The sequence below is a fragment of the Centruroides vittatus genome, unplaced genomic scaffold, assembly GCF_030686945.1.
Source record: "Centruroides vittatus isolate TY-2023 unplaced genomic scaffold, ASM3068694v2 scaffold_899, whole genome shotgun sequence".
Lineage (NCBI taxonomy): Eukaryota > Metazoa > Arthropoda > Arachnida > Scorpiones > Buthidae > Centruroides > Centruroides vittatus.
In genome coordinates, this window is record NW_027122719.1 from 834,859 (window position 1) to 847,613 (window position 12,755).

At 29.7% G+C, this 12,755-nt stretch overlaps 2 protein-coding genes across 2 annotated transcripts in view; both read right to left on the minus strand.

Annotated features, from left to right (window-relative positions):
* Positions 1 to 247: 247 nt before the first annotated feature.
* Positions 248 to 6,863, minus strand: LOC136990312 (centrosomal protein of 89 kDa-like). The gene is made up of 18 exons (XM_067288705.1): positions 6,816 to 6,863; positions 6,261 to 6,347; positions 6,053 to 6,189; positions 5,892 to 5,985; positions 5,722 to 5,817; positions 5,586 to 5,655; positions 5,351 to 5,514; positions 5,190 to 5,281; positions 5,028 to 5,113; positions 4,829 to 4,955; positions 4,674 to 4,737; positions 4,336 to 4,539; positions 3,921 to 3,962; positions 3,765 to 3,845; positions 3,605 to 3,651; positions 3,377 to 3,499; positions 2,052 to 2,146; positions 248 to 425 (listed from the first exon to the last, which is right to left on the minus strand). The coding sequence occupies exons 2-17, from the start codon at positions 6,318 to 6,320 to the stop codon at positions 2,059 to 2,061; spliced, it is 1,575 nt and encodes a 524-aa protein (XP_067144806.1). The 5' UTR covers positions 6,321 to 6,347; positions 6,816 to 6,863; the 3' UTR covers positions 248 to 425; positions 2,052 to 2,058.
* Positions 6,864 to 7,881: 1,018 nt separating this feature from the next.
* LOC136990315 (cytochrome b5-like) overlaps positions 7,882 to 12,755 on the minus strand; it is a 35,404-nt gene continuing 30,530 nt past the window's right edge. The window contains exons 5-6 of the mRNA XM_067288707.1: positions 8,724 to 8,761; positions 7,882 to 8,656 (exon numbers count right to left, since the gene is read on the minus strand). Of these exons, the coding sequence (XP_067144808.1) occupies positions 8,566 to 8,656; positions 8,724 to 8,761 (129 nt within the window). The 3' untranslated portion in view covers positions 7,882 to 8,565. The remainder of the gene's footprint in view (positions 8,657 to 8,723; positions 8,762 to 12,755) is intronic.

The following is a 12,755-nucleotide window of genomic DNA, read 5'->3' on the forward strand; positions in this document are numbered from 1 at the left end:
AACATCGGAGGACTTTTCTTGTGGACTTTCGATTCCGAGAGAAGGCCCAGAAGACTCGAACGCCGCCGCTGATAAAAGTGTATCGTAGTTGTAAGCACCTTTTGTTATATAAACGGGTTACGAATGAAAACCTGTCTCTTGAGAGTTTCTTTTACTCCCACACGTGGTTCGTGACCGCGCGACATTCTGACTAACGCAGTCGTTCGGCAAACCTCACATTATTATTATTTAAAACTTAAATTCATAATTTGATTTTCATTATCATTATTTTATTAAAATATATATTATACAAAAATATTTACACGAAACTGTAGAGCTGCCGTTAATTCTTAAATGTTTACCTTGAATTTGTTATTACAAAAATTTTGAATGTAATAATTACACAGTTCATGTCAATGGCTGTCGTCGTCAATTCGAAAAATATACTGCAAAAGATAAGGAAGTTTGTATTAAAGTTCCTATATAACTTTATAATTTTCTACAAATATCAAATAATCAAAATCCATTAAAGAACAGTGTTGAAAAAAGCTTTATCGCGGGTTGCAAACTGGTGGCCCGTTAAGGCTTGCGATTCGGCCGGAGGCCTTGATTTCTAAAAATCACTGTTTCTAACATTTTGCGTATATTAAAACAGAAAAAATTCAAATTTCTGTTTAAGTACGTCGTAAAGGCCTGGTAACAAAAGAGCCTTTTTTGTAATTACAGTATGTTTTGCTTTACCGAATAATAACGAATACGGTCCGCGTCTGATATAAATCTATTGTTTGGCCCTTTGCTGCGTTCGAGTTTGCGCCCCCCGCTTTATCAAATAGTTGATCGAGTGCATTTCTATTGTAATTTAAGAACATTTTTCTGGCAAATATTTATTGAGCAATTTGAATATATTACTGCAGAATGCTTTGTTTACTTTTTTCTCTTTGGAGGAAATACGAACGCGAACAATTCTTCAACATAAAAGTTATTACCTATTGTAAAGATTTGATCGGCAGCGTGTCCTTATTTTCTGTCTTAAGAGATACAACAGGTAACATATTGAAGCGGGAGAAGATTTCTGCTCCTATGGTCACTAAAAAAGGTTTTTCACCCTGTAAGCAGTAAGAGACCATTCTGTGACCACGAGTTCGGTCACAGAATGGTCTCTGACTGGCTGGACCCACAATGGTATAGCCAGAGGGAAAAGGGTCGGGGATATTCGGAACAGAATTGGATTGAACTGATGGAATGAGGAAAAACATGGGCGATATGCTTCTCGGAAGAATTTTCTATGGAAAACTTGTCCCTATTTAGATGTTAAGCAAGTGAAGAAAACTCGTAAAACGTCACGTGGTCAGCCGTTGTTCGGGCGCAAACCCGCGATCAACTACCAGAATTTAGTAGTTTTATCCACTCGGCCATCGGTGGGCTATCGGGACGGATTGCTCAAAATAATTTCTGGAGTTGGTCGCCTGCCCAGATTCGATCGAGAGTCGCAAGGTCAACAAGCGGTAGACTGACGCCTTGGCCAACTCGTCCTCCGAATTCCCATGTTGGAAACTCTATTCGTCTAATGTTATTTCTAATTTAAAACTATCCGAGTCTTTTGCCACCATCTACTTTCGATGTTGAGATTGTCATTTTGAACATATAAAACGTAAAATAATAGACATTCTTGTGGATTCATTGAAATTTTAATTCGTATTCACAGTAAAATCATTCATTTTAACACATTTGAAATAGCGTTAATGACTAGAAATATTTTTTAAAAATAGAGAAGAAAATGGATTGATGATTGTTGTTTATTATTATTATACGTATAATAACACTTCACCGTGCGGATCTTTTTTCATTCCTATCCATCTGACTTCCGACCGAACTCGTATGGTCATGAAAATAATAATATCCTGGTGCCCGCATTACCAAATATTTTCCTTTATTCATTATATTTAAATATTTTTTATAGTTTACTTCTCAAAAAATAGAGTTAAAAATTATTATATAGAATTCTCCAAGAATAAAAATGTAATTTATCAAAAATTATCTTAATTCTATCGATTAAACAAAGTGAATCTTACCTTTAAGTTAATTCAATTTTCTCAATTTAATTTCCATATCATCATTATCTTTTTTTATAGACTGAAATAATGCATCCAAATTTTGTTCTAATTGGCTACAAAAAATTTAAAAAACATACTTTAAAATTAACGGCATTAAAAAACGTAGACATTTAAGTAAAATTTTCATATGAAAATATCGATAAAAATTAAATCTAATTAAATAATAATCTATTCGTTAAACATTTTACATTTTGATTTGTAAAAAAAAATATATATATATATATATATATATATATACAGTAGAGCGTCGAAAAGTGGAACCAATTGGGGACTGGGGTCCTTCCAGTTAATGATTTGTTCCAGTTTCCGACTTTGTACAAAAAAATACATTAACCTGTCCGATGTTCAAATTTTTCTTTGTTGCGTATCGCTTCCTGTTGAATTTTTCTCCGTTGCGTGTCGCTTCGTGTTGAATTTTCGTCGATTTTAAGCCTAACGAAAATTTTTATAATAATCATCGAGGCTATCGTATCGTTAAAAATTATTTCTGCATTTTGTACAAACAAAATAAATATATTAAAGAATATAAAAAACATGAAAATTATACTTTAGAAGTAAATTTAGTATCAAAAACATTCGATTCAGCACGACACAGTCCGACTGAAAATCGTTCCACTTTCCGGCCATTCCACTTACCGACGTTCCACTTTCCGGCCATTCCACTTACCGACGTTCCACTTATCGACGCTCTACTGTATATATTTTCGAACTGTAAGGAAGGAAGGAAGACATTTTAACTTTCTTCTCGCATTTGTTTAAATTTCCGCATTTTACTGCATATAAGGCACAACTTTTGTCCAAAACAAAAAAAAAGGCTAAAAAATCACCTTGCTTCTTAACTTATATGTGAAGTTCCCTTAGCCTCTGGACCTTAATCTGATGAACTCTCCTAATGGCCTTCAGTAGGCTATATGTAACCTATACCTAACCCAACTCTTGAATAAAAAAAAAATGTAGTAAAACATAAAAATAATAACTAACAGCTTTTGCATATATATAATGTTGAGTATTTTAAAGGTAAACATTACTGTAATTGTTAATGACTTATTTTAAAATCTTTTTTCCCCTGGTAAATAAAGCTGTGCATTCTAATTTTAAATTTTTTATTTAATCAAAATGCAGTAAAAAAAATTTGGAGCCCAGTGTCAAAGGCGCGGCATGGCTTAAATACACTAAATATTTTTCCTAAATATCCTGTGTCGAAATGACGCTATGTCTTATATACCATAAAATACAGTACTTACGTTGATCGATGTAATTCCAAATATTTTAGATTTATTTACCTTTTTTCATCATGTAATGCATTGAAAGCTCTATCTTTCTCTAATAAGCTAATCTTTAAATTATGCATTTCTTTCTGGTATTCGTTTTGTAATTGCTTCCAAGTGGCTTCTCTTTCCCTTAATCTAAAAAATATATATATTCACAAAACTGAACAAATCATCTGTATGGGTTGAAGTACACACACATACAAGTACAGGATATATATATATACACACACACACACACACCTGGATTCAGTTCTCTTTGTTCTTTCTTCTGTTCTTTCTCTAAATTCCTTCAATTGACAAGTAAAAATTAGGTGAATAATTAACATTATAAGATTAGATTTAAAAATGAAAATGAAATTATATTTCCAGACGTTCGAATGAAAATATTTGAAAAACTTACTTTTAAACGTTCTTGCAATCTTCCAATATTCAAGCTTCTTTCGATGACTTGAGCTGTAAGATTTCTTTGTTGCATTTGTGACTATTTCAATGAAGAAATTGTTATTAAATTCCACAATTTTATTAATTTTATAAGCGTAATAAAATTAAAACTAACTTTTTTCATTGTTTGATCTCGTTCTATAGATATTTGTTCGGCCTGCAAATAAAATAAAAAACAATTGGTTGTAAATTTTTATTTTGTAATTATTATTCAACTTAGTTAATAATGGCACATGTTCCCTCCATATTTCGATATATACATTTTTTTAACTCTCCGCCCTGTAGGCACAAAGAGAGCCTTTTTAGCAACTCATTATGGGTTTGGGCAATCCCACAATGTGATAAGGAACAGGACACGACATATCCGGTCGGACCACCACTGAAAATTTCATGGGGTTTTTCGAAGCTATCTTAACCCATAGTTCAAACGTTACAGCGTATTGAAGAATCTCAAATAAGTTTTATACTTAAAACTAGAAGGGAAGATGCCCCCAACAAAGAAATTGACAATCCAAATCGAAGCGTAATACCAATTGAAGAAGACCAAAATTTAAATCTTGAAGTTCTTTTTCTTGGTTGTAGTTTTCTTGTAATTGAAAGATTAAGCTTTCGCATTTCTGTAATAACTGCATATATGCCTCTTCTACATTTCCTTTATCAGTAACATATTTGTTTAATTTTAGTTTTAGTTGATTGATTTCCTCCGTTACATATTTCTTTTGCGCTTCTAATTCCTTGAAAGAAAAATTAGTTTCAATTATTTTTTCCTATTTTTATATACGGAAGGAAGGAAAGAAGAAAAGGATGACTTTTCTAATTTGTTTTAAATTGATTTAAATTGCTTCTACAAAAATTATTTTTTACGAACCTTAACTTTAACTTGCAACTTTTTAACCTCATCCTGGTATTTTTCTTTCAGTTTATCCAAAAGTCTAAATATAAAGAAATATATATACAAATCAATTATATTAAATAAAAACATTTAAAATCGAATAATAATCAAAAGTATACTGTATAACCTACGTCTGTGTCTCTTGTACAAATGCTTCGTGCTCTTGTGGTGGAACCCATTCTTTATAATAATTTTCTAAGTATTCACATTTATGTTCTACTTCCTTATATTTTTCTTTCCATAAATTCAATTCTCTTTCTTTAAGAAAGAAAATTAACGAACAGAATTTACAATTAGATAAAGAAATGCAAAGAGAAAAACGAGAATTACCCATCGAATGAAGTGGATCTTGACCTAAACTTGTACTATTTTCATTTCTTAACTCTATCTTTTTTACTTTAATTACATTTTCTTCTCTGGTAAATAGTCACAATTAATTCAGAATTCGAATTTAATCAGAGAAACATTTAATGAAAATTCTTAAGAGCCTACAATTGTTTCTTAGCTTGGAGTATTTGTTCCATAAGTAATTTATTCTGTTGTGTTTGACATTCTAATTTGCTTTTCAATTCTTTAATCTCATCCTATGTAAACAAGAACTGATTACAGATTTTCCAGAATAATAATACAGATGAGCTTACGTAACTACTTACGATTTCTTTCTGTTTGCTCGAATCCATCAAAGTTACTGAATTCTGAATCCCATTCAGTTTCGTTCTTAGTTGATTGATTATCTTCTCTAGTTCAATGACTTTCGAGTGTAATTTTTCATTTTCTTCCATTATTAATTTTATTCGTTTTTCTAATTTTTTATATCCTGTCAAAGATATTCTATGTAGCCTAAATCCTGTTAAATCAACAAGCTCCTTCTATAATTCTAAATCTTACTTCTTTCGCCTTCATCGGCTAAACGAAATTTCTGCTTCGACTGGCTTGTAACAGTTTTTCTTTGTATTTGCTAGAAAAAAAAGCGCATCTTCTATTAGAATAAACCACAAAAACCATAAATGAAATCCAAACTTACCCATGACGGCTGCGGAACTTCAGATACATCAGAATTCACATCACTGTTTTCTGCACGCTCCGAAAATGACGTTTCGCATTGTTTGTCTGCAGTAGACTATATTGATCACATTCTGAATTAATTTTTCTTTCTTCCATATTATTTCACATAAAATCGGCCACAAAACTTACACTTTTATGCGGGATGGCGTATATATCTTCAATGTTTTTAGGAGGAGGAGAAGGCGGCTCCGATTCCCTGTCCGTTTCTCTTATATCGGCGTACCTTTAAAGATCCGCTACGATTTAGACATAATTATTCACTATATTATAAATATCATCGACGAACTTACCCACTTTCGTCGGGATTGATAGGATAACCGATACACTGTCCAGTCCACGCAGCATTAAAAACTGCCGAAGCTATACTTGGATAGTCACCATCAGATTTAAGCGATGTACTTGTGTATAAGATGCCTTTTAGTCTAGGCTGTAACAATTATTAGATTTTTAATAGGGTATAAAAATTCCCCATTAGGGAAACAAATAATCACATCTTACTACTAAATTTCGCCTGTTTCTTCTGGGTAAAGGAACCGGTGTAGTTGGTCGATCCTCCATTGTTACCTGACCGACGCTTTCCTACACCTGAATAAATCAATACGGTAACATCTGTTCTAGGAACAATATCAAACACACTACCCCTATACTCGCCATGCACGAATATCGGCATTAATTTATTCTAAACAGCCTTTATTTTTCTAATTATTTCCCGATAAATATATTATTAAAAATTGATAATTATTCAAACCCATCATCAATTTTTGTGACATATTTAATCTATAATCACATAAAGACATCGGCGCGTGTTTTGTATCCGAATAAAAAGAAAGATACATATTAATTAAGTTACATAAAAATTGTAATTAAATAATTTTAAAAGAAATTAAAAGATGAAATTTCCTGCAAAAAGCAATGACGAAATGAGGTTTAATTGGAACCTAATTACTAGAGAAGTTTCGTCATTAATTGCGATTACGTCATAGTTCAGTGTTACTTAAACGAATAAATTAAATTTCGTCAAATATTTAAATACAAACAGGAAATTTTAATTACTTTAGTTTTAGTTCCTCGTAAAACAGAACAACTAGCTTTAATTTAAAAAAAAAGAAAAACTGGCGTAGAGAAAGAGGAAGAACGCTGTAACCGAGTCGTGGGGCCCTTGTGTCATACTTTATCGGAATGACAAAATAGTTATGGCGACACTTATCGTCCTTTATCAAATAGCTAAAAAAGAGTGCGTGTGATCTCTGGTCTTCTTTCCGTTTAAATAAATCAAATTGTCTCCCGCTCATCAGGTTAGTATTGCTCCACTTTACTATTATTATGCTGAAACTTAACTTTAGTTTGTAAGTATACGCGACTTCCTTAACTGTAAATCGTTAGAAAGTCTGTCTAAACTTTTTCCGCGAATGATACTTGAATTTTCACTCCGTAACAATGAACAAATCTGATAAAAAAAAAAAAAAATCTTGCTACTTAAAATTGATTCGTATTGAACTAGTTTTGATAATGGTAAATTTTTTTTTCCATTTAGAAATTTCGCGCGGTGCTTAAATTTTATTTTAATTATTAATAATTATTAAGTTTTCTCAATGTTTTCGAAATCCGAATAATTTATCATTAATTAAACTATAAAAAGTTCATCACGTGAGATCATGTGACTTATCCGGTTGACAAGCTGTATTAGATTACAAAATGTACAGTACAGTACACTGAAAAACACTGACTATTATGTTCTCTTATATTAAACATTAAAACTGGAAAAATTTGAGATTATTATTATTATTATTTTATCTAAGAAAATATAATTTCACGCGCAATAATTCTGTTGCTGTCTAAACACGAAATATAATACGACATGACATTCTTGAATATCCGTGATCTCGTATGAAATAAACCGGTTTTATATTATTCGAGGTCACAGCTTTCAAATATGTTTAACTGTGTATAAATTAAATTATTTTTAGTGAATGTTATACATGCGTGTTTATATTATATATATATATTTTTTGCAACAGATTTGGATAACATCGAAATGGGTGCTGGTCGAGGAGGAAACTTTTTATGGTCCATAATATGGTTCCTGATTTTAATTTTCATATCGTTCTTTGTTGCCGGCTTCTGTGCAGGATGGTACATACTTCTCATCGTTTTTACGCCTTGTATATCTGATCTGAATACAGTGACGGATTTTCTGTTGAAGGGTATCAATTTTCCGAACACCTGCTCGCAGAATATGATAAATGGAAAATCGTTTTGACCGGACGTTAATGGGCGAAAATGTGTGTAATTTTTTAAATTCTGTAATCGGATAAAGTTGCTATTGATGTGAAAAAATAAATAAGTAACCATAATACAACATTTTATTTGTCACAAATACATGAAACAAATATTGTTGTAGTTCTGACATAAAAATTTTATTATAAACATCTTGTTATGGCTAGTTTTTTTTAATACTTAGTCATTACATATTCATTTGATTTAAACTACATTTATCTCTTATAGCAAGGCCACATATTCGAACTTTGATGTTTTGCAGAGAGCCAAACAATTGTTTGAGACTAAGCATTCCTTAAAACTTTTTTTTTTGCATTATTTAAATCTGGAATTTTTAATATAAAACTTAACAATAATCTATATAAATCAAGGAAATGAGTAATAAAAGTATACATGATATATATAATTGTTATAAATTCGATATAATAGATAAATGATATTTGTTATTAGGAGGTATGTAGATGTTGATTTAATTGAATCGAACAACCGTGGGTCCCTTACAAAATAGAAATGACTAATCCATTTTTTATAGAGAGCTGTGATAACTGAGATAAAGACGATATAATATTGAGGCAACTCCAGCGATGACAATGGGAATGATCCAATTTTTCCAAGAACTGTAAATATAAATTTAAAGGTTATTTTATGTAACAAAATCACTTCATTAAATAATATGAATCTTACCTTTCGTCTTCGGAACTTGAAGGCCAATGAATTTTCTCCTGAAATTCATAATTTTAATATAGATTATTTCTGATAAGTTTCGTAATTACTTAATCATATTTTAATGGAAGTAATTAAAAAAGATTATCTCATTTTATCGATTAAATAAAGAATAAAAGTTTTAATGCATGATTTATATAGGAAGAAGAAGAGAAAATATTTTGTTAACATTAAATTTTTAATGCAGAATTATTTTTCTTCATTCATCACAAAACTAAAGAATCCAGCAACGAGTAGCTTAACTTTCCCGGCAACATTTAAAACTGCGTGTGGCGCTATCTGTTATAAAAAGTTTTTAAAATATAATACAGTATTGTATTTTTAATTATTATAAAATGGCAAAAAGCTTAATTTTGAGGGTAGGGATGTTATAAAAAAATTATAAATGCTAATAACGAGTAAAATCGTCATTAAGCCCGACCGTCGACAGATGACCTCATTATCTCCCCACCCCTCGACCTTTGACCACCAAAATTTAATAGCATCATACACAAACCTCCCTGCAAAATTTCAGAAATTTTCGTTAAAACACACAGTTACTAAATAAGCTTCAGAGGGTAAACAAATTAAATATAAAACAAACACTTTGGAATGAAAACAAGCCTTCTATAGTCGGATAGACTCATTGTGATATGCCCAAATTCGAGTCAGTTCAAAAATTTTTATAGGTAGAGTGGGCCGGATCAATCTACTCAAAAATTTCCGGGTTTTATGAATGTCGGGCCCCTGCCCTTCATTATCTAGGCTTCCCACTACGGATTTGCCCGAACCTGTAATGAGTAGGGGAAGTGCTTACAAGACAGTTAAAAATCGAAACATCTCGAAAATGATTATGGAATGGAAAATAATTCTTTACTGTATTTTATGGACTGTATAGAATATTTAGTCATGAAAAATCTCGGGCAACGTTTTGCGTTTCCGTATAAGATCTCAAATCAACTTATGAGCTTACAACTTTTATAACAGTTTTTAAACACACTGGCGGGTTCCGGGAAATTTTTTTATGCTATAACTTACTCTAATTACATTACACGCTTTACAACTGACCGAATTTTATATTTACTAAAACACCTGCAATTATATATCACAGTTTAATCGTTTTCTTCAGCAAAAAATTAAACTTAGAATTTCATTCTCAATTTAACAAAATAATAATAAAATGTTAAGAGAAAGCTACATTTCCTAAATTTAAGAGAATGGAGCCTAATTCTTTTCAATTTCTTAATTTTATTATAATGTGTATAATGTTATTGAAATACTGTTTAGCTTACTTTTCTTAAAAATGTAAATAAAAATTTGTATTACTGTATTACTTCATTTATTGTCATTAAATTAATGTAGCCATATCACTATTAATACACATTTCAGGTTAGTTTGTCATAAATGTAAAATTTCCACAATTTTTATAATAATATGAAAATTTTTACATAAACTTCATTCTTACATTAATACAAAATAGTAAACAAAACTTTACAACTTTCTACTTTTTAATTTTTTGTATTGAGAAGTACTGTACATTTTACAAATCTTATGACATATGCCAATTTTTATGCAATTAGTATGGAAAGATAAAATTTTATGATGAATGTGTCTTGAAAACAGTGTTAAACTATAAAAGCATTTAAATTTAATTACAGACAAATCAGCACATTGTGTTTTGTCTTTCATTTTCTGTCATAAATATAGTAAGCTTAAAAAATAACCTGCCAGATAAATTTGCTTGAGATTTTACAGGAGATTAAAGTTATGTTTAATTTTTTCATACATTTATATAATTTTTTATGCAGAGAAGTCATTTTTGCTATAAATGTTTTTTTATTATTCAATAAACACATTTTGAATTAAAAATATCAACAATTATAATAGTTTCAGAACAGATAGAAATACATTCATTAGATAGTTGAAGCAAGATTTCATTTTTAAAACTATTTAAAAAAATATATTTTCTTCAAAAATAATGTTACTTGTTTCATCAGATAATTTCACTTAGTTTAAATGCATATCAGTTCATTTCTTAACATTTCTTAGTCAATAAGAGATTTGGCAATTCTTTCTGAATATTTTTGTAAATAAAATTAAATTATTGTGAATTCTGTTATTTTATTATGAATAAAATACTGTTTTATGTTTTTTCTTTTATTTGAGTCAGTAATATTTGTTGAAACAATATGATAAAATGTACTTAGTCTATGTACTTGTACATTATACAATATTTTGCTTGTGAAAGGATAAGAAAATTACAAATTTATTTAAAAAATTATTACCTGTACTTATTTGTTCTATAGAAAATATATTTATAAATATGTTTTACATTAAGTGAGTGGGATTATCAATGTAATAAAAGATGAAAAATCTACAGAAATGATTGAAATAAATTAGGAAACTCAGTGCATGAAACAGAAATTTAAACAATAAAATGCATATAGAAGGATTGTAGAAATTTCAAGAAAAAATGACTTTACAAAATAAGTTTAAAAAACAGATGTATAATTTGGATTAGTATTTAAACATTTTAAGTTTATCTTCATAGATAGTAAGATTAAAAATTTATTATAATCATTGTTTATTTCAAAATATATAAAGGAACAACACCGAAGTGAAAATAAATTAAAACCAACAACTGTAGTGCCTTTGACCGGTGTGCTTCTCTCCTCTTTCTCTGTAAAACGCAAACGTTTTCGAACCTCGTTGGTTCTTCCTCAGGTGTAACGGAATTCTGTTCTACAAAATTTAAATATCCCGTCGAAGTTGCGCAAGTCTAATATGACGACATCGGCTGCACGCAACAGCGTTCCAGAATGCAAATTTTTCTAAATCAACGGTCAACTTCGACGGGATATTTAAATTTTGTAGAACAGAATTCCGTTACGCCTGAGGAAGAACCAATGAGGTTCAAAAACGTTTGCGTTTTACAGAGAAAGAAGAGAGAAGCACACCGGTCAAAGGCACTACAGTTGTTGGTTTTAATTTATTGTTTATTTCTTGAAATGAGAAATTTATAATTACTAAAATTATATTAAAAATATATCAAATTTGATAGCTAAGATTTTATCAATGTTTTTAATATAATTTTGGTAATTAAAAAACCCAACTTTGATAAAAATATATAAGAAGAGTTAAGAGTAATTGCTCTTATCCTTTTTTAATAGATTTAAAAAAAATTTAGTTTTTAATATTTCAATATATTATCAAGGTATTTCATAATAGATATTAAAATTTTTCCATTCTTCTTTTAGATACATTTATCCAAAATAGACACTTATAATTTGAAGATTAATATTCCTAATGAGAAACAGCCTATTTATATTTCATTTATTACTGAACATCACATCAAAGTTAAACACTGGGAATTTAAAAATGCGACAACTGATTATACATTGTTGGGCAAAGACAGTGTTATAATGTTTTGTAACAGCTTATTATAATTATGGCATATAAAAGATCTCTACTCAATAATTTTATTCATATATTTTAAATAATAGTAGTTGATACATAACTATCTTATTGTAGAATTTAATAATTTCAAGATAAGATCAATGAAAAACAGAACTCTTACTGTAAATGAAAATATTTGTAGAATATAAGAAACAATAAAACAATGCTTGTTTCAACTCTTAATTCTAGTAAAGCTGTTTAGAAAACTATAATTTATAAATTATATTATAACAAATCAAATCCTACCAAATCAAAAACTACTTGTGATTGATAGCAACTTGATAAACACTAACAACAGTTAAACTTCTTTTGGTCACTTACAATGTCTATGAAAAACTTAATTCCTAATAAAATATATTTCATGAATAATGCTATAAACAATTTCCAAACCTCTGGCCTATTTTAAAATCATTGTAATTAGTAATTAGCATGATTTTAAAATGGAGCAATAATCTGAAAATCCCCAATGTTGTCTGGAAAACTTCATTATTGTGTGTGTGTGTGTGTGTGTGTGTGTGTGTGTGTGTGTGTGTGTGTGTGTGTGTGTGTGTGATATTT